The sequence below is a fragment of the Leucoraja erinacea genome, chromosome 4 (genome assembly GCF_028641065.1).
Source record: "Leucoraja erinacea ecotype New England chromosome 4, Leri_hhj_1, whole genome shotgun sequence".
Lineage (NCBI taxonomy): Eukaryota > Metazoa > Chordata > Chondrichthyes > Rajiformes > Rajidae > Leucoraja > Leucoraja erinaceus.
Genome location: NC_073380.1, coordinates 108022512 through 108046628, shown reverse-complemented (window position 1 = coordinate 108046628; position 24117 = coordinate 108022512). Strand labels below are relative to the sequence as shown.

At 40.8% G+C, this 24117-nt stretch overlaps 1 protein-coding gene across 2 annotated transcripts in view; it reads right to left on the bottom strand.

Moving 5' to 3' along the window:
* rims2a (regulating synaptic membrane exocytosis 2a) overlaps nt 1–24117 on the bottom strand; it is a 684525-nt gene that overhangs the window by 128251 nt on the left and 532157 nt on the right. For both annotated transcript variants that reach the window (XM_055634901.1, XM_055634902.1), the window contains one exon: nt 4969–5186. In XM_055634901.1, coding sequence (XP_055490876.1) covers nt 4969–5186 — 218 coding nt within the window. The remainder of the gene's footprint in view (nt 1–4968; nt 5187–24117) is intronic.

Below are 24117 nucleotides of genomic sequence, written 5' to 3'. Positions count from 1 at the left end.
CGCCAGTGAGGCACTGTATGTGCTCCACCATCATGTCAGATATTGGTCATAAGCCATGGGTGCTTGTGTGAGATCTTACTGATTTTGTTGTAATAGAGTCTTGGTAATACAGCACAGAAACAAGTATTTGGCCCACCATGACCTTACTGACCGTTTTGCCTATCCAGAATAATCCCATTTGTATGCATAAGTACCACATCTTTCTTTGCCTTTACAATTTGTCTGTGTTGTCAAGGGGATCTACTGCAGTCGCTGCCTCAAAGAGGCTGGCAGCATCATCAAGGACCCACATCATCCTGGCACACACTCATCACCTCCGCTACCTTCAGGTAGAAGGTACAGGGGCCTGAAGACTGCAACGACCAGGTTCAGGAATAGCTACTTCCCCACTGCCATCAGGTTATTAAACTTGGCTCTGAACATCAATAACCCATTATCTGCTATTTGCACTTTATCAGTTTATTTATTCATGTGTGCATATATGTATACAATGGTATCACTGATCTGTTCTGTAGTCATGCCTACTATGTTCTGTTGTGCTGAAGCAAAGCAAGAATTTCATTGTCCTATCAGGAACACATGACAATAAACTCTTTTGAATCTTGAATCTTGAATCTAAATGCCTTTTAAAGATAGTAATAGTATGTGATTCCACCACCTCCTTTGGCTGTGCATTCCAGATATCAGCCATTCCCAAAGTGTAAAAATCTTTCACTCCAGGTTATAAGGTATAACCCCTTTAAATTTCCCTCCCCTCACCTTAAACCTATCCTTTTTTATGATACTGCTCCCATGGAAAAACAATGTTAATTATCTAATCTATCTATGCCTCTCATAATCTTATATACAGTACTTATATCAGGTTGCTGCTCCAGGGACACCAAGCCCAGCCCATCCAATCCCTCCCCCCCCCATAACTAAAGTCTTCCAATCAAGGCAACACCCTGCTGAATCTCCCACTCTCTCCAATGCAATCTTATCATTTTTATAAAGTGGCCACCAGAGTACACACGATACTCCAAATATGGTCTAACCAGTGATTTGTAAAGTTGCAAAATAACATTCCAATTCTTATATGTTATGACCAAGGGTAAGAAAGCAAACGTGCCATATGCCCTATTCATCACCTTGCCCACAAGTTGCCACCTACAGGGAACTATGGACTTGGATCCCTTGGTTTCTCTGTTCATCAGCATTCCTTACTACCCTTCCATTTATTGTGTATATCCCACCTCTAATTTACTTCCTAAAATGTGTCATGTTACACTTGTCAGGATCAAATTGCAACTGCCAATGCTCAGCCCTACTTTCAATCAGATTCATATTGTCTGTAGCCTTGGACAACCTTCATCAGCATCCACAAACTACCAATGTTTGCATCATCCACAAATGTATCAATCATATCTACATCCAAGTTATTAATATATATCACAAACAGCAAAGGTTCCAGCACTGATCCTTGCAATACAACACTCGCCATAAACTTTCAAATGAAAACCATCCATTCACTATCCTCTATCTCCCTTCGCGAAGCCAATTTTAGATCTGAAAAAGGTTCCCGACTTGAATCATCACTTATTCATGTTCTCCAAGGATGCTGCCTTCCCACTGTTGCGCCTGCATTTTGTGTCTTTCTTTGGTAAACCAGCCATCTGGAGTTGCTTGTTTTTACAATTTTAGATCCAATTAGTTAGTCCTTCTTTGATTCCATGTACCTTCACTTCTGGACCACCCTACAATATCAGACGCAGAGAACTGCCTAACTACAATCCAGGTACTTAAAATCTATTACTCTTCCTTATCAATGTCCTTGGTTTCCTTCTGAAAAATCGCAATCAAATTAGTGCTAGTAGTTCCCCCTTAGAAATCTGTGCTGACTAGATAATGTTTGTCTTTCCCAATGAACATAAATCTGTCCCATAGAATTTCTCCAAGAATATCCAACACCTCCTCATTCTGATTTCTACATGCCCTGGAATAAGTATCCCCATTGATTTCATAATCCTCCATATCATTCTCTTTGGTGAATACCAACGTGAAGTACTCATTTAGTACCTCCCTCGCTTCCTCTGGCTCCAGATATTAATTCCCTCCTTTGTCATTAAGTGGTCTATCCTTCACTCTAATTACCTTCATTTTTAATGTTGACATAAAATGTTTTGGGATTTTCTTTAATCCTACTCTCCATGGATATTTCATAACCCCTAGTAAGCCTCTTATTTTGGAACATTTTGGAACAACAGGCAAGGATTTCAGCAGATATGGAAGCTCTTCTTCTTATGTAAACACAAACGCTCTCATTTCAAATAAACATATGAATTTTTGCGTGGCCATTTTGAAATAGGTTAATTTATAAATAAATCATATTGTCCTCAAAAAATAGACTGATTGTATGCATTCAGACAGCACACAACAAAACTATCTTAGATCAAAGCAAATGCCAAGATTTTGCATGGTGCTGGAACATTCAAGTAGAATTAGTATATGTAGACATTAAAAAAATGAAAGACAATTCAGTGGCTGTGTTTAAACATGTTTTTGGAAGCGTATAATTTTGGGATATTTAAATTTTGTATCCATAATTACTACAGATATTAAAATTTGGTAACAAATGAAGGCAAAAAAATAAGATTTATTTTTGTTAGAAGATTGGAGAAGATTAAGGACTGTATTAATATGCTTTTAAAACACCAACTAGATAAAATACTATGAAGAGAAACAAATATATGAGTGAGGGTATTCAAACTAAAATCAAAAACAGAATTTGGAACACAGCAGAATGATCTTTTACACAAATTAAATAACCACCCAAAATTCTGATTGAATAACAAATCATGTAAAATCATAATTATAACACATCATAATCATAATAAATCATAAGAGTGGTTGGTTAAAGACAAACTGAGTAAAAGGATACAGCAAGAAGGTAATTTCATGGTATTGGAACTACAGCTCTGGATTAGTAGTAGCCAATGGCCTGTTGCCATCTTATAATTTCAATATCATTTTATGTAGGTGAACAAAAGATAGCTAACCTAAACAATTTTAGGGAGCTTGAGTGCATCGCATGTAGTCCAAAATATATGGAGGAAAACGAATAGTTCTAATGCATAAAATGTAAATGTTTTACCTTTATAAATACCCCATAATGCACTATCAACAGGAGCAACATAGCTTGAATTAACATTGCATGAAGTGCATGCCACACATTCTGAATTCAGTATATACTGGAAGAATACACAAATTTGCGAGAAATCAAAAACACTCAATGAAAACTTTGCAAGTGGGGACAGAAGTATAGAGTGGAATAAATGGATGACACAAAGCTGAATATTATAAACATTTGTGAAAAATATGAATGGCAATGTACAGGTGACCCCTGCATTATGGACGAGTTCCATTCATACAAGCCGTCTGTATTGTGATTTTCCAGAACACAAATCAATATGTTTATTTGTTTATTTTATTTTCACATAATTTTTGCGAAAAATAATTGTATTCCATATCTCAAATTATGTCATGATTCGTGAATTCTGTAAAGGCTAATTTCCATTACTAGAATGGTAACCATTAAAGGTAACCCCCATTATTTGGTTGTTGCCTGTAATGTTTTAATAAGAAATCATTAATATTTATTATTCAATTTAACCTTTTGTGCACTGATATTAACAATACAAATATAAATTTGCTTTTTATTTAATATAAGTTTTCAAATTATAAAAATATAAATATTTTCTGTTAATTTTTTTTGAAAAATTTGTAAGAAAATCACGCGTAATTCAATAAATTAATGGTATTCTTCATTCCATTATCATTTAAATCAAAACTAGCATATTTTATTATTAGTATTGTGGACAAACTCCATCCAAAAGATAGAAATGTTCCATTGCTTTGTGGGAGCACTTTTCAACCTTCTTGAGAACTAACAATGTATAATCAACTTCAGGCTGAATTGAGCTGGATTCAATTTGTCATTTGCACAAGCCTCCAGGCACTGCACATTGTTATCTGGCTAGATATAGAGCGATGTTTGCCCTCCCACATTGTGTTTAACAAATTGTAGTAAGGCCTTAGTGACAACTAGGCCTCAGGTGGCATAGCCCTGAGTCCGATTCCAAGTCACTCTGATAAGCTTTGACAGGATGAAAGACAGGAAATGAAACCTTGGCTCCTGGCAAAGTGTGTTAAAGGCAGAGCTGTGTATTTCTTAAATGCTTATGTTTTTTTCCAGAGATATTACAATTACTTCAAATAACTAAAATGAAAATTACTCAATTTTTTATAAAATTATTAATGCAACATATTAAAACATTAATTATAAAAATATTAGAATTAAGTAAAATAAATAAAAATATTTGACTGAAATTTCATCACGTACCTTACACGGGTCCTTTCAGTCACATTTCCAAAGCCATGTGCAGCTGCTTTAGGAAGCACAGCCAATGTGGATTTCCTATTGCGACCTTATGTCCCTCAGCACACCCTGGACTTCAGATCTGCACATATCCTTTGCTCATTTACATTGCTGACTGACCTTGTAGCCAGCTCAATTTAACTCTTGTGTTTGAGTGCAGGTGTCAACGTAGGTTGAAAGGGCTATTCCCTACTATCCTAACTATAACCATCAACTTTGAACATAATTGTTACTTTGTATGGCTCATTTGATGATAAGGCATTTTGGAACAATTGGTTACACCCTTTCACTCATTCATTACATCGTGTCTCTCAGAACCATTATGGAGATTGGAGCTTAATGTGTCCAAAAGTCCACTATCAAAATGCTAATTAAACTTGTTCTTATTTTCAAAACTTGGAGCAAAGTAGAAGCAGAACAAACATACTCAAATCAGTTCTCTAACCAGCACTCATCTGATCTGGAAAGTATCTTCAGCATTTAGAATAATTATTTTGCAGCTGTGAGGCATAGACCCAATGGCATTACATTTCTTGAGAAAAAGTGACACCTACCTGTTTGACTTAGCTGTGATGTGCTGCGGCTACGCCTTGAGAGACCTACGATAGCCACCATTTTGGCGCCGATACTCGATCTTCGTTTTTTGCCACCGGTGACAACGGTGCCCACAGCTGTGTCGGATTGGCTGCCATCATTCTTCTCTATGCTGTACATATCTCCAATCACACTGGTGCTTTTCGTCATGTTCTTTCCTGAGGTCGCCATCTGTTTGCTTTGCAGTTTAGATGTAAAGACACTGTGAGCCGTTGATACAGATAAGTAAATCAACAGAAAAGACAGGGGAAAAGAGAGAGGGAGATACAATACGATAGGTTTCAACCAGAGGGACTGGGGAAATACGAGGACAAAGCAATTCAGCTCAAGGCATTGCAGAGCAAGAATAACGCATTTCTCTGATACCTTAAGATGCCCTTGGAAGGTCTGATATTAATTGAAGTGACAAACAAAATCAAATGAAAACTTTAAAGACACATGCAGCAGTTGGTTTTACAGAATTTTTTTTCCCATTTTTTTCACAATTAAATAGCTATAGACAAGAATTATAACCATTAATTTTGGGTGTGCCATGAGCTAACTAAACCAGCAACTCAACATTATTCTGATATGCTGCTGCCTCTAGTGCCCCCTGGGGCCTGAATTTATTGCTGGTTTTCTTTGGGACTGCTAAAGACCTGCCAATCAGCAAGAATAATGTTCATGTGTTTTCCAGTATCATATAAAATTGAGGTACAGAGTGGGTAGTGGGAGCAGAGGCATTGATTGAAACGTCAACTCTAAGGAATATCTGCAATGAAATAATCACAATTCCAATATATTCAGATTAATAATTTGTTCATTTTTTTAAATGATGCTAATGAGATGATTGAGTTTTCCAGTGAGTGGTGGAGAAGGGCACACAAATAAATCAAGAAAGTCTCAGGTTCTCTAGCTTAACCCCTCTGTATTAACAGTTTTTCTTATGATACATGTTTTTTTGTTTTTGTTTTCTTGTTCCTGTTCCAGAACTCCTCATTCATTCTAGTCTTAAACATGGGCAGTATCTACATTTAAGCTAGTTTCTGCAGACGTGACATGCAACTTGATCTGGAGCTAAGTTTTCATTACCACACGCTGTCCAGCATCAAACTTGCTGACTTTGGCTTCCATAACATTATATTTTTCCACTTGCACCTCTGCAGAGACGCTCACCTCTGGCTTTTGACATCTACATCTGACTATTGGAATGCTTTCTCAATTTGCCTCTTACCTTGTAACCTTCCAAAACTTGCAAACAAAACTAAAAACCAATCTAGGACTTGTTCATCCTGCCCACCTGTGCCCATAGATTCTGCCCACCCGAGTCTGATAATACTTTAGCTTTAATATGACCTTGCTTGTTCCCACGCCATTGTCTTGAGTTACATAACAATCTTGCAGAATCTCTTTATTCCTTTCATTCTGACTTCTTCTTTATCCCTGAAGTACTTCACACCAGTACTGACAAATTCAGTGGCTGTGATTATGTTTTTAATTTTAGTTTTAGAGATACAGTGCGGAAACAGACCCTTCGGCCCACGAGTCCGTAACGACCAGCGATTCCCGCACATTAACACTGCCCTACACACACACACTAGGGACATTTTCACATTTATTCTAATCCAATTAACCTACAAACCTATAAGTCTTCGGAGTGTGGGAGGGAACCAAAGATCTTGGCGAAAACTCGTGCAGGTCAAGGGGAGAACGTACAAACTCTGTACAGACAGCACCCATAGTCAGGATCGAACCCGGGCCTCTGGCTCTGCAATGCAGTAGCTCTACCACTACTCCACCATGATGTCCTCACTTCTGGCAGCCCATTCCTGAACTTCTCCATACTCTGCCGCTCTATTTTTTTTCGTCCCCTCTCCATCAAGGTGATATAACCATATAACAATTACAGCACGGAAACAGGCCATCTCGGCCCTACAAGTCCGTGACGAACAACTTTTTTCCCTTAGTCCCACCTGCCTGCACTCATACCATAACCCTCCATTCCCTTCTCATCCATATGCCTATCCAATTTATTTTTAAATTATACCAACGAACCTGCCTCCACCACTTCCACTGGAAGCTCATTCTACACCGCCACCACTCTCTGCGTAAAGAAGTTCCCCCTCATATTACCCCTAAACTTCTGTCCCTTAATTCTGAAGTCATGTCCTCTTGTTTGAATCTTCCCTATTCTCAAAGGGAAAAGCTTGTCCACATCAACTCTGTCTATCCCTCTCATTTTAAAAACCACTATCAAGTCCCCCCTTAACCTACTGCGCTCCAGAGAATAAAGACCTAACTTATTCAACCTTTCTCTGTAACTTAGTTGTTGAAACCCAGGCAACATTCTAGTAAATCTCCTCTGTACTCTCTCTATTTTATTGACATCCTTCCTATAATTGGGCGACCAAAATTGTACACCATACTCCAGATTTGGTCTCACCAATGCCTTGTACAATTTTAACATTACATCCCAGCTTCTATACTCAATGCTCTGATTTATAAAGGCTAGCATACCAAAAGCTTTCTTTACCACCCTATCTATATGAGATTCCACCTTCAAGGAACTATGCACGGTTATTCCCAGATCCCTCTGTTCAACTGTATTCTTCAATTCCCTACCATTTACCATGTACGTCCTATTTTGATTTGTCCTGCCAAGGTGTAGCACCTCACATTTATCAGCATTAAACTCCATCTGCCATCTTTCAGCCCATTCTTTCAAATGGCCTAAATCACTCTGTAGACTTTGGAAATCCTCTTCATTATCCACAACACCCCTTATCTTGGTATCATCTGCATACTTACTAATCCAATTTACCACACCTTCATCCAGATCATTGATGTACATGACAAACAACAAAGGACCCAACACCGATCCCTGAGGCACCCCACTAGTCACCTGACTCCAACCCGACAAACAACCATCCACCATTACCCTCTGGCGTCTCCCATTCAGCCATTGTTGAATCCATCTTGCTACTCCTGCATTTATACCCAACAATTGAACCTTCTTAACCAACCTTCCATGAGGAACCTTGTCAAAGGTCTTACTAAAGTCCATATAAACAACATCCACTGCTTTACCCTCGTCAATTTCCCTAGTAACCTCTTCAAAAAATTCAAGAAGATTAGTCAAACATGACCTTCCAGGCACAAATCCATGTTGACTGTTCCTAATCAGACCCTGTTTATCTAGATGCTCATACATATTATCTGTAAGTATCTTTTCCATTAATTTGCCCACCACTGAAGTCAAACTAACAGGTCTATAATTGCTAGGTTTACTCTTAGAACCCTTTTTAAACAATGGAACAACATGCAGGGGATAGCAGGGGCCCGCGGGTCAAAGGAGTTGGAGGAATTGAGTGAAATCCAGGTTAGTCGGAAGTGGTGTTGGGTAAATTGAATGGATTAAAGGCCGATAAATCTCCAGGGCCAGATAGGCTGCATCCCAGAGTACTTAAGGAAGTAGCTCCAGAAATAGTGGATGCATTAGTAATAATCTTTCAAAACTCTTTAGATTCTGGAGTAGTTCCTGAGGATTGGCGGGTAGCAAACGTAACCCCACTTTTTAAGAAGGGAGGGAGAGAGAAAACGGGGAATTACAGACCAGTTAGTCTAACATTGGTAGTGGGGAAACTGCTAGTTATTAAAGATGGGATAGCAGCACATTTGGAAAGTGGTGAAATCATTGGACAAAGTCAGCATGGATTTACGAAAGGTAAATCATGTCTGACGAATCTTATAGAATTTTTCGAGGATGTAACTAGTAGCGTGGATAGGGGAGAACCAGTGGATGTGGTGTATCTGGACTTCCAGAAGGCTTTCGACAAGGTTCCACATAAGAGATTAGTATACAAACTTAAAGCACAAGGCATTGGGGGTCCAGTATTGATGTGGATAGAGAACTGGCTGGCAAACAGGAAGCAAAGAGTAGGAGTAAATGGTCCTTTTCACAATGGCAGGCAGTGACTAGTGGGGTACCGCAAGGCTCAGTGCTGGGACCCCAGCTATTTACAATATATATTAATGATCTGGATGAGGGAATTGAAGGCAATATCTCCAAGTTTGCGGATGACACTAAGCTGGGGGCAGTGTTAGCTGTGAGGAGGATGCTAGGAGACTGCAAGGTGACTTGGATAGGCTGGGTGAGTGGGCAAATGTTTGGCAGATGCAGTATAATGTGGATAAATGTGAGGTTATCCATTTTGGTGGCAAAAACGGGAAAGCAGACTATTATCTAAATGGTGGCCGATTGGGAAAGGGGTAAATGCAGTGAGACCTGGGTGTCATGGTACACCAGTCATTGAAGGTAGGCATGCAGGTGCAGCAGGCAGTGAAGAAAGCGAATGGTATGTTGGCTTTCATAGCAAAAGGATTTGAGTATAGGAGCCTACTCCTATAATGGCCTACTCCTGCACCTAATTTCTATGTTTCTATGCACAGTACGCCAATCATAGAAACATAGAAAATAGGTGCAGGAGTAGGCCATTCGGCCCTTCGACCCTCACCGACATTCAATATGATCATGGCTGATCATCCAACTCAGTATCCCGTACCTGCCTTCTCTCCATACCCCCTGATCCCTTTAGCCACAAGGGCCACATCTAACTCCCTCTTAAATATAGCCATTGAACTGGCCTCAACTACCCTCTGTGGCAGAGAGTTCCAGAGATTCACCACTCTCTGTGTGAAAAAAGTTCTCCTCATCTCGGTAATCCTCGGAGACTATTCCCATTTCTAATGACATTTGAAATATTTCTGTCATAGCCCCGGCTATTTCTACACTAACTTCCCTCAATGTCCTAGGGAATATCCTGTCAGGACCTGGAGACTTATCCACTTTTATATTTTTCAAAAGTGTCAGTACTTCTTGTTCTTGAAGACTTATCATTAAACCTAGACCAATTGTTAATCAAGTTAGAAGGGTCACATCCAGCTCCACTTTAAGAAAACACAGCTGTCCTTGGAATAATCATACTTCACACAATCCAATGTGCACTTTTGGCCTTGCTACACAGAAATAAATAGTGCTACCCAATCAGAGATTTCCAGTCGAGACAAAGCAGTTCCTTTTCTGAACTGCCTTTAATATTGAGAATTTCTCCAGTAAAATGCCATTCATGTCTACCAAGTACTGAGGCAATCAGAAACATTTAACATACTTAAAATAGTAATCAAGAGGTCCCTTGTTGAACTATAACAGTTGTTTACTAATGGCACAGATGGATGGCCATTGTGTTCAGTTCATGAATAGCAAGGGCTAAATGTGCACATGCTGCTTTTACAATTAGCACCCGGCACTGACACATTCATTTTAAGATGACATGAACTGTGGATTTTACCAGGAAAGGCAGCTCCTAACACCTTTGTCTTTATAATGAGTGGTTTGGTAGTGTTCGGTTTTAAATGGTTTAATGTCAACCACTGTTTTCTGGGTCAGGAGCCACACATAGACCAGACCAGGTAATTGTGTTCGATTTCATCACGTAAAATACATCAGTGAACCTGTGGTTTTCATCACAGTCTATGATTACCATTTACTGATGCTGAGCTTTTATTCAAAAATTACATCTAGAATTAGGCCATTTGGCCCATTAAGTCTACTCCACCATTCAATCATGGCTGATCTATCTCTCCCTCCTAACCCTATTCTGCTGCCTTCTCTCCATAACCTCTGACACCCGTACTAATCAAAAATCTATCTATCTCTGCCTTAAATATATCCACTTACATTGCCGCCACAGCCTTCTGTGGCAAATAATTCCACAGATTCACCACCCTGTGGCTAAAGAAATTCCTCCTCATCTCCTTCCTAAAAGAATGTCGTAGACTCACCCACTAGTGGAAGCATCATCTCTATATCCACTCAACCAAAGCCTTTCACTATTCTGTACTTCAATGAGATTCCCCTCTCATTCTTCTAAACTCCAGTGAATATAGGCCCAGTGCCGACAAACGCTTATTATATGTTAACCTACTCATTCCGTAAACCTCCTCAGGACCCTCTCCAAAGCCAGCATGTCCTTCCTCAGATATAGTGCCCAAAATTACTCACAATATTCCACATGCAGCCTGACCAGCGCATTTGTAATAGAGCCTCAACATTACATCCCTGGTTTTGTCTCTCTAAATAAATGCTAGTATTGTGTTTACTTTCTTTCCTGCCAGATCCAGAACCAGCTTACTTTTGCCCTGCTGCAGATCAGGACACCATCATAAAGACTAAAGCTAACTTGATCATGTTGTTAAACTTCCAACCAACCTCAATTAAGAAAGCATTAAGATGTCCGCACATTCAGTATTGCATTTTTGTTTGTGTGCGAAAGCATAAGTTTTGAAATAAATAACGGAGCAGATGTTCTACTCCAATACTCTCATCACAGGTCAAGAGCACATATCACAAAAATCCATATTCTTAATTTCGTTTTCCACCTACCATTTATAGCAAATAAACAACTAGTTTATGCAACTTTGCTCCACATGCTCTGGACATGTCCTTCCTAGACATAAGCAGTTTTTTACACCACAACTTGCACTAAAATATTGTTAGAACAAAATGAATAATCATATAAACAAGAAATAATCTGACATGAGAGATTTCAGTAATATCTTGAGGAGTACCATGTTTACAAAAAAGGAACTTACTTGTGTGTATTAGATCACACTTGCTTATTAAGTAAGTAAGTATGTTTATTGGCCAAGTATTCACATACCAGGAATTTGCCTTGGTACCTTAGATTACACATAAACCAGAATGGTCAATCAGCCACCACTGGAAAATTGTTCCAAAGATTACCTGACACCCTCCGTAATAACCTCCACCATGCCAGAAGATTTCCCTGGTTCAGATACACATCTAAAGATGTCATCTGGTATGGAGCATCCATATCTGCATTTTGCAACACAGATCAGATGGCATATGCAGTATATTATAACCACAAAATCACAAAGGAGATATGACAAATTAACCCACAAATCCATCAGTGTATTGCTCTCTGCTGGCCTGAGCTTTTACTCAGTAGCCCCTTTCTACTTGCATAGTTGGATGTCCCATAACATATAGCAGTCTTTCTGTATAATTGGCTCCACAGCTACATGCAGCAATCACTGCCAGTATGATGACTCCATATCTCACAGTGGCATGATGCCACTTGCAACATGGGACCCGATCTGTGCATTTGTCGGTTAACAGGTGGGGTAGTGAGGTGTTTGTTGCTTTGCCATGTAGAAAATATGTAACGTCTCCTTCCCTGTGCTTTACCTCAACTCCATGCCGGACTTGAGCAGCCCAGTGGCTGCATGGATAAAGGTTTGTTTGAACTGTTACACTTTTCTCATGATTGTCAGCAGCAAAGATATGACAGGTGCAATCTCTGCAGGCAGCTATCACCAGGAGCCACACATGTCGAAGCTGGAATGCATTAATGATGGTGAAAACCATATTGGGTTTTTTAATGGGGTCCTTGCCAATTTCCCTTTTTGTGAGATTTTAAATTGAATGCTGGCTTTACACACATAATTTATTTCATGCATCAAAAAGGGCAAATTCCAACTTGTACGCTTTAGACTATTAGCACAGGAACACACCTTTGACCCAACTTGTCCATGCAGATCAGGTTCCCTACACCAGCTATTCTCATTTGCCTTTATTTGTATGATATTTTTTCTGCACCTTTTCTAGCTTCATAACATCCCTCCAATAGCTGGGCGAGTAAAGCTGCAACTAATGCTCCAACTGTGGTCTCACCAAATGAATAGAACAATTGTCACTGTATATTGATAAGAATCTATCTGTATTGCCTACTTACACCGAAAAATAAAACAAATAGCAGTCCAAATCTACTGTTCATTCGACTCCCAGGCCCCCCTAAAATAAATTTTAAGCTATCTTGAAAGCAGTTTCAGCCCAAATGTCCGGACATTCAAAGGCTAAGTTCTTTAGTTTAGTTTATTGTCATGTGTACTGAGGTACAGTAAAAAGCTTTTGTTGTGTGCTATCCAGTCAGAGGAAAGACAAAACCAGACTGATTCCTGGGATGACCAGACTGATTCCTGGGATGTCTGGACTTTCATATGAAGAAAGACTGGATAGACTTGGTTTATACTCTCTAGAATTTAGGAGATTGAGGGGGGATCTTATAGAAACTTACAAAATTCTTAAGGGGTTGGACAGGCTAGATGCAGGAAGATTGTTCCCGATGTTGGGGAAGTCCAGGACAAGGGGTCACAGCTTAAGGATAAGGGGGAAATCCTTTAAGACCGAGATGAGAAAAACATTTTTCACACAGAGTGGTGAATCTCTGGAACTCTCTGCCACAGAGGGTAGTTGAGGCCAGTTCATTGGCTATATTTAAGAGGGAGTTAGATGTGGCCCTTGTGGCTAAAGGGATCAGGGGGTATGGAGAGAAGGCAGGTACGGGATACTGAGTTTGGATGATCAGCCATGATCATATTGAATGGCGGTGCAGGCTCGAAGGGCCGAATGGCCTACTCCTGCACCTATTTTCTAAGTTTCTAAAACACAATTACAATCAAGACATTCACAGTGTACAGATCCTGGATAAATGGAATGATATTTAATGTAAGTTAAGATAATGTCCCATGTTTTGATCGACAATTTGGTGACCTACAAGGTAAGCCCAGTATCTGCAGGTCAACTTCAGCACGAATAACTGCCCTTGGGAAAAAGGAGAAAGTGTTGAATGTTTGAGGGCAGTATCCTGTCTGTTTAACTTCTTATTATCAACTTCTTAATGCAAAGTTGCTTATCAAGAGATGCAGAAGGGAAAAAAATCTCATAACTAGTTTTCTTATTCAAACACTTATGACTACTTGAAGTTCAACCTCTGAAACTTTAAATAAATTAAAATCTGACTTTAGATTCTCATGGTGTTATTGAATGTACACTGCAGTCATAGAGTACGTTTCCTGCACTTTCATTTGTGAAGATAACAAGGCTGACTAACAGGCTACGCTTTTGATGCCAATGTGGGTGGATATTTATTTATACCCCGTATCAGGTATATTAATCTGTTATCAACAGAATTTAAAAAAAGATGGAAAAGGGTTTATGTATCTAAAATGCTGGAAACACTTAGCAAATCTGCCCGAGTTAGAAGAATGAAAATCAGAGTTAACAGTTCAGGCTAGGGGGTCTGAAGGAGACTAGTCATAAGCTAAGCCAATGTATTCAAGATGGGTTTTCATGCTACTTTCCATGATTCAGTTTCTACTCAATCAGGCAGGATCCCTGCAGCAGTCTGTGAGGGAGGCCTCACGTGTAATGCTTCCCGATTAGTGGACTGCACATTCTGTGCATCATATACGCATGGTTGAAAGTGGCATCTGAGTATACTGGATGCCTCTGCGCTGATCAGGTTTGTCCTCATATTGGCCATTTGAAGCATGGAGCGCTAGAAGCAAAGAACTGATTTTACAATAAGAATTGCTCGGGGGGAGGGGAGGAAGAGGGGACATGACTTGAGAATTAAGGGACTGAAGTTTAGGGGTAACATGAGGGGGAACTTCTTTACTCAGAGAGTGGTGGCTGTGTGGAATGAGCTTCCAGTGAAGGTGGTGGAGGCAGGTTCGTTTTTATCATTTAAAAATAAATTGGATAGTTATATGGACGGGAAGGGAATGGAAGGTTATGGTCTGAGCGCAGGTATATGGGACTAGGGGAGAATACGTGTTCGGCACGGACTAGAAGGGTCGAGATGGCCTGTTTCCGTGCTGTAATTGTTATATGGTTATAAGGGGAGAGGAAGGGAGAGGAAGGGAGAGGAAGGGGGAGAGGAAGGGAGAGGAAAGGGAGAGGAAGGGAGAGGAAGGGAGAGGAAGGGAGAGGAAGGGAGAGGAAGGGAGAGGAAGGGAGAGGAAGGGAGGGAAAGGAGGATAAAGGAGAAAGGAGGAGGAGAAAGGGAGAGGAAGTAGGAGGGAAGGTGAAGCACCTCCCTACTAGCTGTGCTTCCCTTTTTGCAGACTTGGAGTCATACTGAGTAGCCAGGACAAGACTGAGCTGCTGGAACAAGTCAGGGCCTTCTATTTGAGGCCAAGACTGAACTGCTGGAACAAGTATGAAATTGCCAGAGTTCCTTCTTCATAGCGAAGACTCAATTGCTGGATGAAGTCTGAGACTGCTGGCACCTCCTCACTTGCCCAGAGACAGCGAGGTACAGAGCCCCCACATGGGGTGCAAAGGTTGAGCTGCCGGGGCAAGCCTGAGTCTGTCAGCATCACTTCTTTGAGACCAATACTGAGCCATGGGACAAACTTGAGGTTGCCAAAGCTTCCTCTTCAAAGCTAAGACTGAGATACCAGTATAAGCCTAAGGCCACCAGCATCTCCTCTTGAGGTAAGACTGAGCTGCCAAGACAAGACTAAGACCACCAGCATTTCCTTGATGCAATACTGAGCAGCCCGGGTAAGCTTGAGATGGCCAACTACTCCTCTTCGATGCCAAGGCTGGGCTGCCAGGACAAGCCCGAGATATCCAGCACCTCATTTTTAAGGCCAGAACTGAGCTAGTGGGACATGCCTGAGATCGGCAGCATCTCCTCACTTACCCACAGATGACGAAAGATTGCACCCCAACACGGACTGATTCTTGTCACTGTCGTCCTTAACTAGGAATAAAACTTTTGACATGTTCACCCTCCCACAAGTGTGCCAGTGCAGTTATTGTTGACCTGGTGTCTTTCCCAACACCACACTGGTGGAGAATATGGGCATGACTTTACTGGGCTAGAATGGAAGAATCTTCAATGATCTGAGCACATCGGAATGCCAATGTTCAAAGTGTTTAATCCCTTCTTTCAGAAATCCAAATGGCCAAACAATTTATTTGTGTCTTGGAGAAGAATCAAATGAGAATTCACTGGTAACTAGGCAGCCTCATGAAAGTAGATTGTGGACTTCATATGTGGATAAAATGGAAAGATGGTAGTAGGACCAAGACCAACACTTCTCAATAAACCTAAAGGAAGTTGCTCCAAGGGAAAATAAATGTACACATATAATTAATCAATTTACAGAAGTTAAATAGTGCTCATGGTGGTAGATTGAAGGCAACTGCTTCAGGTAACTTTTTTTTTACGTCCCAGGATCATCACTGAGGGGGGAAATGAGGGAAAATGCCACTCTGATACGTTCACTGCAGATGTGACAGGAGGAGATGAAGAGTAGAGCCTTCCTGCAGGAAAATACTGGCACTCTGGGCAGCGTTCTGGCTGAGCTGAGGCCACAGTCAGAGGGCAACAGCTGCATCCAGTTTGCTGTTATTAGATGAACTCACGTGCACCTCATCAACCCTACTCCTCAAAACCAAGGCAGTTCCAGCCAGGAAGGAGAGAAAAACCACATCTCCACAACCTGTGCTTCCCTTTTTGCAGGCTTCGAGTAAAGCTGAGCTGCTGGGACAAGCCCATGACTGCCAACGTTACCTCACCTGCCCACAGGTGATAAGTAACTGCGTCCCCACACAGAGTAGAAAGATTAAGCTGCCAGGACAAGCCTGAGACTGCCATCACCTCCTCACAAGGCCCAAGATCACACAAGACTCCTATTTGAGGACAAGCCAGTGACCACCAGTGTCTCCACATTGAGGCTACGACTGAGCCATTGGAGCAAGCTCAAGACCGCCAGTGCCTCCCCTTTGAATGCAAGACTGAACTGCTGGGACATGCCAGGGATCACTTGCCTGCTGACAATGAGGGGCTGTGCCATCACCCACTCACAGACCTTTTTGTCATTATCGTTGTTTACTATAAATAGTCCTTTTCATGTGAGTTCATCCTACCATGAGCATGTTGGTATAGTCATTGTCAATCTGACATGTACCCAACATCACAACAAGCATAGGATGTAAGAACATGTCTAAATAAATGGACTGTTTGACAAGTGTTTTTTTTATAGCTGCATTTCTTTGTTGACAGCCAATTGGCATATTCAATGAATGCACAGCTCTCAGCATGTTGAATAAATGGCACAATGCTATTCTGTCATTTCAGATCAACTGGGTGAAGTCTCTTTTTTGTTTAGAGATTGTTGAACTAATTATATAGAGTAATTCAAGTTACTAGTGACGCAGTGCAACGCCTGAAAATAATGGAAAGAATCAGAGAATAAACAAAGTGAGGTGTGCATTTCTTAATAGTATTTTGATTCTTGGTTAGTACAGGTGTCAGAGGTTATGGGGAGAAGGCAGGAGAATGGGGTTAGGAGGGTGAGAAAGATCAGCCATGATTGAATGGCGGAGTAGACTTGATGGGCCGAATGGCCAACTTCTACTCCTATTCCTTATGACCTTATGATTCAGTATTTACCAGTATTAGTGAGTTATTGTTGAAGTCCTAAAATTAGTGGCCACACTCCCAGCAATGATTACATTTGGATTGAGTCCACTGCTCCTATTCAGAAGAGAGTCATATATTTTGGGCTGTAATGCGGCATTCTAAATGGATTGATGATGAATGAAATGAAGGACATGCTGGCAGGCTGATGAAATAATCAAAAACATTGCCAATCTGTTAAGAACTAAAATCTATCATGTGAGTCCCCATGAAATGAGTCATATTGAGACAATCCAAAATATGGTGATGTTTAATTTCCACGCTTTGTTGGTTTTGTCTCTAGGACAGCTGTATAAATTATTTTAATTGTTTCCATGGTAACGCATTTTGTACCTTATGAACTAGGTAATACTTCATGTCTAAATCAGTCATCGAAAACAAAGGATTGGGTCATTTAATACTCACAGGAGGGCTCAGCAAAACTTCTCCTGAGGAAAACATTCGTTCCCCATTAATTCCTGATGAACAGATAGGATGTTATACTTTCGAAAACAGGAAATAATCTAACTATGTTGGTATGCCCTTTTAATCAAGAAATGGGGCACCTCACCTCATGAATGTTGCTGACAGTGCCTCCTTTAAACCTCACAAATCTGTTTGGTTTTTCAGGTTTAGAATCCTGACCTCAGGTACTGTCTGTGTGGAGTTTGCATGTGACCATTTGGGTTTCCTCCCAAATCCCAAGGGCATGTGCATTTATAGATCAATTGGCCTCTGCAAATTGCCCTGAATGTACACAGAGCAGATGTGAAAATGGAACAGAGAATTAGTGTAAAAGAGTAATCACCAGTAGGTGTGGACTCTGCCGAAGGGCCTGTTTCTACGCTGTATCTCTAAACTAAAATCCCGTCGGGTAAATGAAGATTGTCGTCTCCTAAAATGGTGTTTTTTGCAACGTGCCTCATGAGGCTCGAGGACATGTTCTAACTCCTCAGGAATTTAAGTCAGCCTTCAGCTTGCCCTCTGTCAATTGCCCCTCTTCAGCATGTTCAACAAGTCCCTCCTAAGGCCTCACTAGTCTGCTCCAAGTGCTCTATGCTCTCCACCAAGCCCTGGTCTGCAGCACATCCACTACCCATCCCAGCAACTCAATCCCACCCACCCCCAAACTGCTGTAATGGATGTGCAATCCATTGATTTATCTTACAGTTGTAGCCTTTTCCTTCGGTGGAGAATACCACACCATTTATTTTACAAGAAGAGTCCACACTTCTAAAATTGACAACATGCGCAAGAATAAAGGTAAAACATTGTATAATGTAAGGAAAAGGTTAAATAAATAATTTAAAAGTACAATGTATAATTAATACATTTCAATAAAATTTAGTCAGAAATGTAAATGGGATGAGCAGAGTACTTCTATAAATATAGTATCCATGTTAGCTCTGCCCAAGACTGCAGGACATTGCAGATAATTGTGCATGAAGGAACAACAGCACCTCATATTCCTCCTTTTCCCTACTCCTCCTTTTCCCTTTCTTGTCCCGACCCACCCCCACCCCCGATCAGTCTGAAGAAGGGTTTCGGCCCGAAACGTTGCCTATTTCCTTCGCTCCATAGATGCTGCTGCACCCGCTGAGTTTCTCCAGCTTTTCTGTGTAACCTTCGATTCTCCAGCATCTGCAGTTCCCTCTTAAACACAGCACCTCATATTATGCTTGGGCAACTTACACCCCAACAGTATGAACATTGACTTCTCTAACTTCAAGTAACCCTTGCTTTCCCTCTCTCTCCGACTCTCCCCTTCCCAGTTCTTTGACCAGTCTTACTGTCTCCGATTACATTTTATCTCTGTTTGCTTTGTTGTTACCTTCTCCCAGCTAACAATGATCTATTCTATATTTTCCTTGATCTCCATACCCGTTGCCCTGTTTTCACACCTTTCACTCCTTCCTCTTTATCTATCTATCTCCTCTCCCTCCCCCCCCACCCCCCAACATCAGTCTGAAGAAAGGCCATGACCCGAAAAGTCACCCATTCCTTCTCTCCAGAGTATAGAAGTTGGGATGTAATGTTAAAATTGTACAAGGCATTGGTGAGGCCAATTCTGGAATATGGTGTACAATTTTGGTCGCCAAATTATAGGAAAGATGTCAACAAAATAGAGAGAGTACAGAGGAGATTTACTAGAATGTTGCGTGGGTTTCTGCACCTACGTAACAGAGAAAGGTTGAACAAGAGGGAGTACAGAGAAGGTTCACCAGACTGATTCCTGGGATGGCAGGACATTCATATGAAGAAAGACTGGATAAACTCAGCTTGTACTCGCTAGAATTTAGAAGATTAAGGGGGGATCTTATAGAAACTTACAAAATTCTTAAGCGGTTGGACAGGCTAGATGCAGGAAGATTATTCCCGATGTTGGGGAAGTCCAGAACTAGGGGTCACAGTTTAAGGATAAGAGGGAAGTCTTTTAGGACAGAGATGAGAAAATCATTTTTTACACAGAGAGCAGTGAATCTGTGGAATTCTCTGCCACAGAAGGTAGTTGAGGCCAGTTCATTGGCTATATTTAAGAGGCAGTTAGATGTGGCCCAATGTGGCTAAAGAGATCAGGGGGTATGGAGAGAAGGCAGGGATTAGAAATTAGGTGCAGGAGTAAGCCATTCGGCCCTTCGGATGGGATACTGAGTTGGATGATCAGCCATGATCATATCGAATGGCGGTGCAGGCTCGAAGGGCCGAATGGCCTACTCCTGCACCTATTTTCTATGTTTCTATGTAAGATAGGTCTTTATTCTTTGGAGCGCAGAAGGTTAAGGGGGGACGATAGAGGTCTTTAAAATGATGAGAGGGGTAGACAGAGTTGACGTGGATAAGCTTTTTCCATTGAGACTAGGGGAGATTCAAACAAGAGAATGATTTGAGAATTAAGGGACAAAAGGTTAGGGGCAACATGAGGGGGAACTTCTTTATTCAGAGAGTGGTAGCTGTGTGGAATGAGCTTCCAATGGAAGTGGTGGAGGCAGGTTCGATTTTATCATTTAAAAATAAATTGGATAGGTATATGGACGGGAATGGAATGGAGGGTTATGGTCTGAGTGAAGGTAGATGGGACTAGGTGAGAGTAAGTGTTCGGCACGGACTAGAAGGGCCGAGATGGCCTGTTTTCATGCTGTAATTGTTATATGGTTATATGCTGCCTGTCCTGCTGAGTTACTCCAGCATTTGGAGTCTATCTTTGGAAATTGCAGAGAGTTGAAAATGCAGCCCAGTCTATAACAGAAACCAATCTTTCACCTATCGACTCCATTGTGTGCCTCAGGAAAGAAGTCAACACAATCAAGGACTACACCCCGATCATAATCTCTTCTCCTTTTTCCCATGTGGCAGAAGATACAAAAGCTTGAATAGACGCCTCACCTAATTCTGAAATAGCTTTTACCCTGCTGTCATCAGACTACTGAACGGACCTCTCATAAGTTAAGGGTATGGCCACGATCTTCCAATCTACCATGTTATAGCTATTTCACTAAAAAAAAATCTGCACTTTCTCTATAACTGTAACAACATAGTGTTTTTCTCTATGCATCACCTGTTGTACTTGTCTGAGACCTAACTGCAGTCATCAGGGGCCATGGAACATTTTTGAAAGTGGGGGTGGGGGGGCTGAGAGATCACTGATTACCGGCCTCGGGGATACCCGGTGAGGCAGAGGAGCGACCGAGCGGAGGGAGGGGGGCACAATTATTATTTGTTGTTGTTGCTCGATCTCCAAAAACTGGGGGATAATACAGGCCATCCCCCCCAACTCAAATAGTGGCGAGTGAATCCTGATTGTTGAAGAAATAGGCAAGATGTTAATGGCGTTTGAATGAATTTGATGACCTTGAGTAAAAAGGTTGATGCTGATAAGATGTTATTATTTTTATTATTGTACTTAAAATAGTTTAAATTAATGATTTAATTCTATTTATTGTACCTTGTCACCACTTGCAGCTCACTAAAACTTTCAGCATGAGAAAATCAGCTTGGTCTCTCCTCAATATCGGTATAAGGTTAATATAGGTTGACAGGTAGCAAACAGAGTGGGGCTGATGCAGAACGATGTGGCTCATTAATCCATTGGTATAGAAAATAACTAAAATGTGATTCTGTAATTGCATTACAATGTTGATAGGCTTGGCATCAAGGAGCTCTGGTAAAACAAAATTAAATGGGAATCAAGAGAAAAACATTGAACAGCTAGAATCCTAACAACCAAATGAAGATTTGTGTAGTTATTTATGATTAATCTTACAGTTCATTCACTTCAGTCATTAATTAACTTAATTCCATAACAAGATCATAAGTGGGAATGTCTGCTGACATTACAAAACATTCAATCCCAATCACAACTCCTTTAGTGAAGCAACCCTATGTGAGTATGCAGCAATACCAACACTATATTCAGGCAAGGGTTGAGAACTCTTACATTTAAACTAGACTAAACTAAACACTGCCAAGCAACGATCATCTCCAAAATTAGTGTCTAGCCACCTATCCCAACGATGGATGAAGAGAGAGTTAGATAGAGCTCTAGGGGCTGGTGGAATCAAGGCATATGGGGATAAGGCAGGCACGGGTTATTGATTGGGGCCGATCAGCCATGATCACAATGAATGGGGCTGCTGGCTTGAAGGGCCGAATGGCCTCCTCCTGCACCTATTTTCTATGTTAAATAGTATTCGCATCACCAACTCTCACTATTAGCATCATAAATCTCCTACAAACATAACTGGATCAGCCGCTGCAGGTAACATAGCTTCTGATATCAATTACTATTAAAAAAAGGTTATGCCATGAATCATGCTCACAAACCCCAAAGCCTTTTCACCATAATCAGTATTGTTTAAAAGATGAGAAATTAGAAAATGTACAGGAGCAGAGGTTTGAGATTGCAAGTAAATAAATTATTTAACACTAATTGATACAAGTACTCTTTTTGAGTCCACATGGAAATCTTAAAAACACATTTAAATTGGTTTGTATTTTAGTATTATGAAATAGGAACTCCAGGTGTAGGTTTACACAAAGTGCTGGATTTCTGGGCAGCTTTTCGTGAGAACATGGGCAATGATGTTTCACGTCAAGACCCTTCTGAATTAGTTTGGGATCAGTCTGAAGAAGGGTTCCTAGCCGAAACATCACCTACCCATGTTCTTTAAAATATTTTGTGCCAGAAAATTTAAAAAACATAGATGCTGGAAATCTGAAATAAACAAATAAATACTAGGGATAATCAGACAGCATCTATGAAGCCAAAAAAAAATTAATATTTAAGGTTGACTTTTGAGTTGTTTTTTACCACTTGGGTCACTGAGGGCTCTTGCCGACCCCCACCCACCATTGTCTCAGCAATGGAAGCTTGTTCACAGGGAATGCAGACTCTTTTATTGTATCGTTACTCTGTGCACACAAGATAAACCCGTCAAAAGAAAGTTTTTTTTGGTCTCTCATTGTTTTATACAATTTTCTAAGTTTGGCTCAGATTTCCATCATCTGCAAGTCCTTTAGGATTTGCTTTTGCAGTGCAGCCTGATTAAGTAGAAACAAATTAACAATATCTGCCGGTGGTTCTTTTAACATGCAACTGCTTGATATTTCCTCAGCTTTCCCCGAGTAAAATACATTAAGGATAAGATCTCAGATTCACACTTATCGTAAATTGTCATTGTCCGTTAAATAACATAAATAAAATTCATATTTATTTGCCATAATTCACTGTGAATTATTTTTGTTTACACTAGCTTTCTGTTCATAGCAATAGGAAGCATGTCCGTAACATCAAACAACTGATGACATAAATTCTCAGGCAAAGCTGATTTTACGACAGGCCTGACAAACTTGCCTCAACAATCCAGCTCACAACATGCAAAGTAAACAAGGAAACACTTCGCCATTATCAGGTGGAATAGCCTAACCTGTCCTATCCGTCTCTCCCCACCCCATCGCTCTCAACATGTTCTAATTACGGGAAATTTTAAGCACCAAATCACATACAGATCTATAGGTGATTGACCAGGAGTTTAGCTTAGGTGAAGCAAGGAAATCAACATTCTTTGTAAGATCATTAACGTTCGCCAAGCCTTATAGAGATGATTATAGTTTGAGTTTGAGGTTTCAAACTCAGTATGTTTTCAGACACATCTGCTTGCTGGCAGAAGTGGTTACAATGGTATCAGGTGATGTGATGGAAAAAACATGTTTGGTGAAAGTTCACGTCATATACATTGGCTATGAAAATTTTTATTTACTCAGGACATCTCATTGTTCAAATCACTCACTGTAATGAAGATGGGATGACCAGCGAGCAGTGAGGTATGGACAATGGTTGGTGTGCTTGCCACTCATAGAAACATAGAAAATAGGTGCAGGAGGAGGCCATTCGGCCCCACGAGCCAGCACTGCCATTCATTGTGATCATGGCTGATCGTCCCCTATCAATAACCTGTGCCTGCCTTCTCCCCATATCCAATGGCTCCACTAGCCCCTAGAGCTCTATCTAACTCTCTCTTAAATCCATCCAGCGACTTGGCCTCCACTGCCCTCTGTGGCAGGGAATTCCATAAATTCACAACTCTCTGGGTGAAAATGTTTTTTCTCACCTCAGTCTTAAATGACCTCCCCTTTATTCTAAGACTGTGGCCCCTGGTTCTGGACTCGCCCAACATTGGGAACATTTTTCCTGCATCTAGCTTGTCCAGTCCTTTTATTATTTTATATGTTTCTATAAGATCTCCCCTCATCCTTCTAAACTCCAGTGAATACAAGCCTAGTCTTTTCAATCTTTCC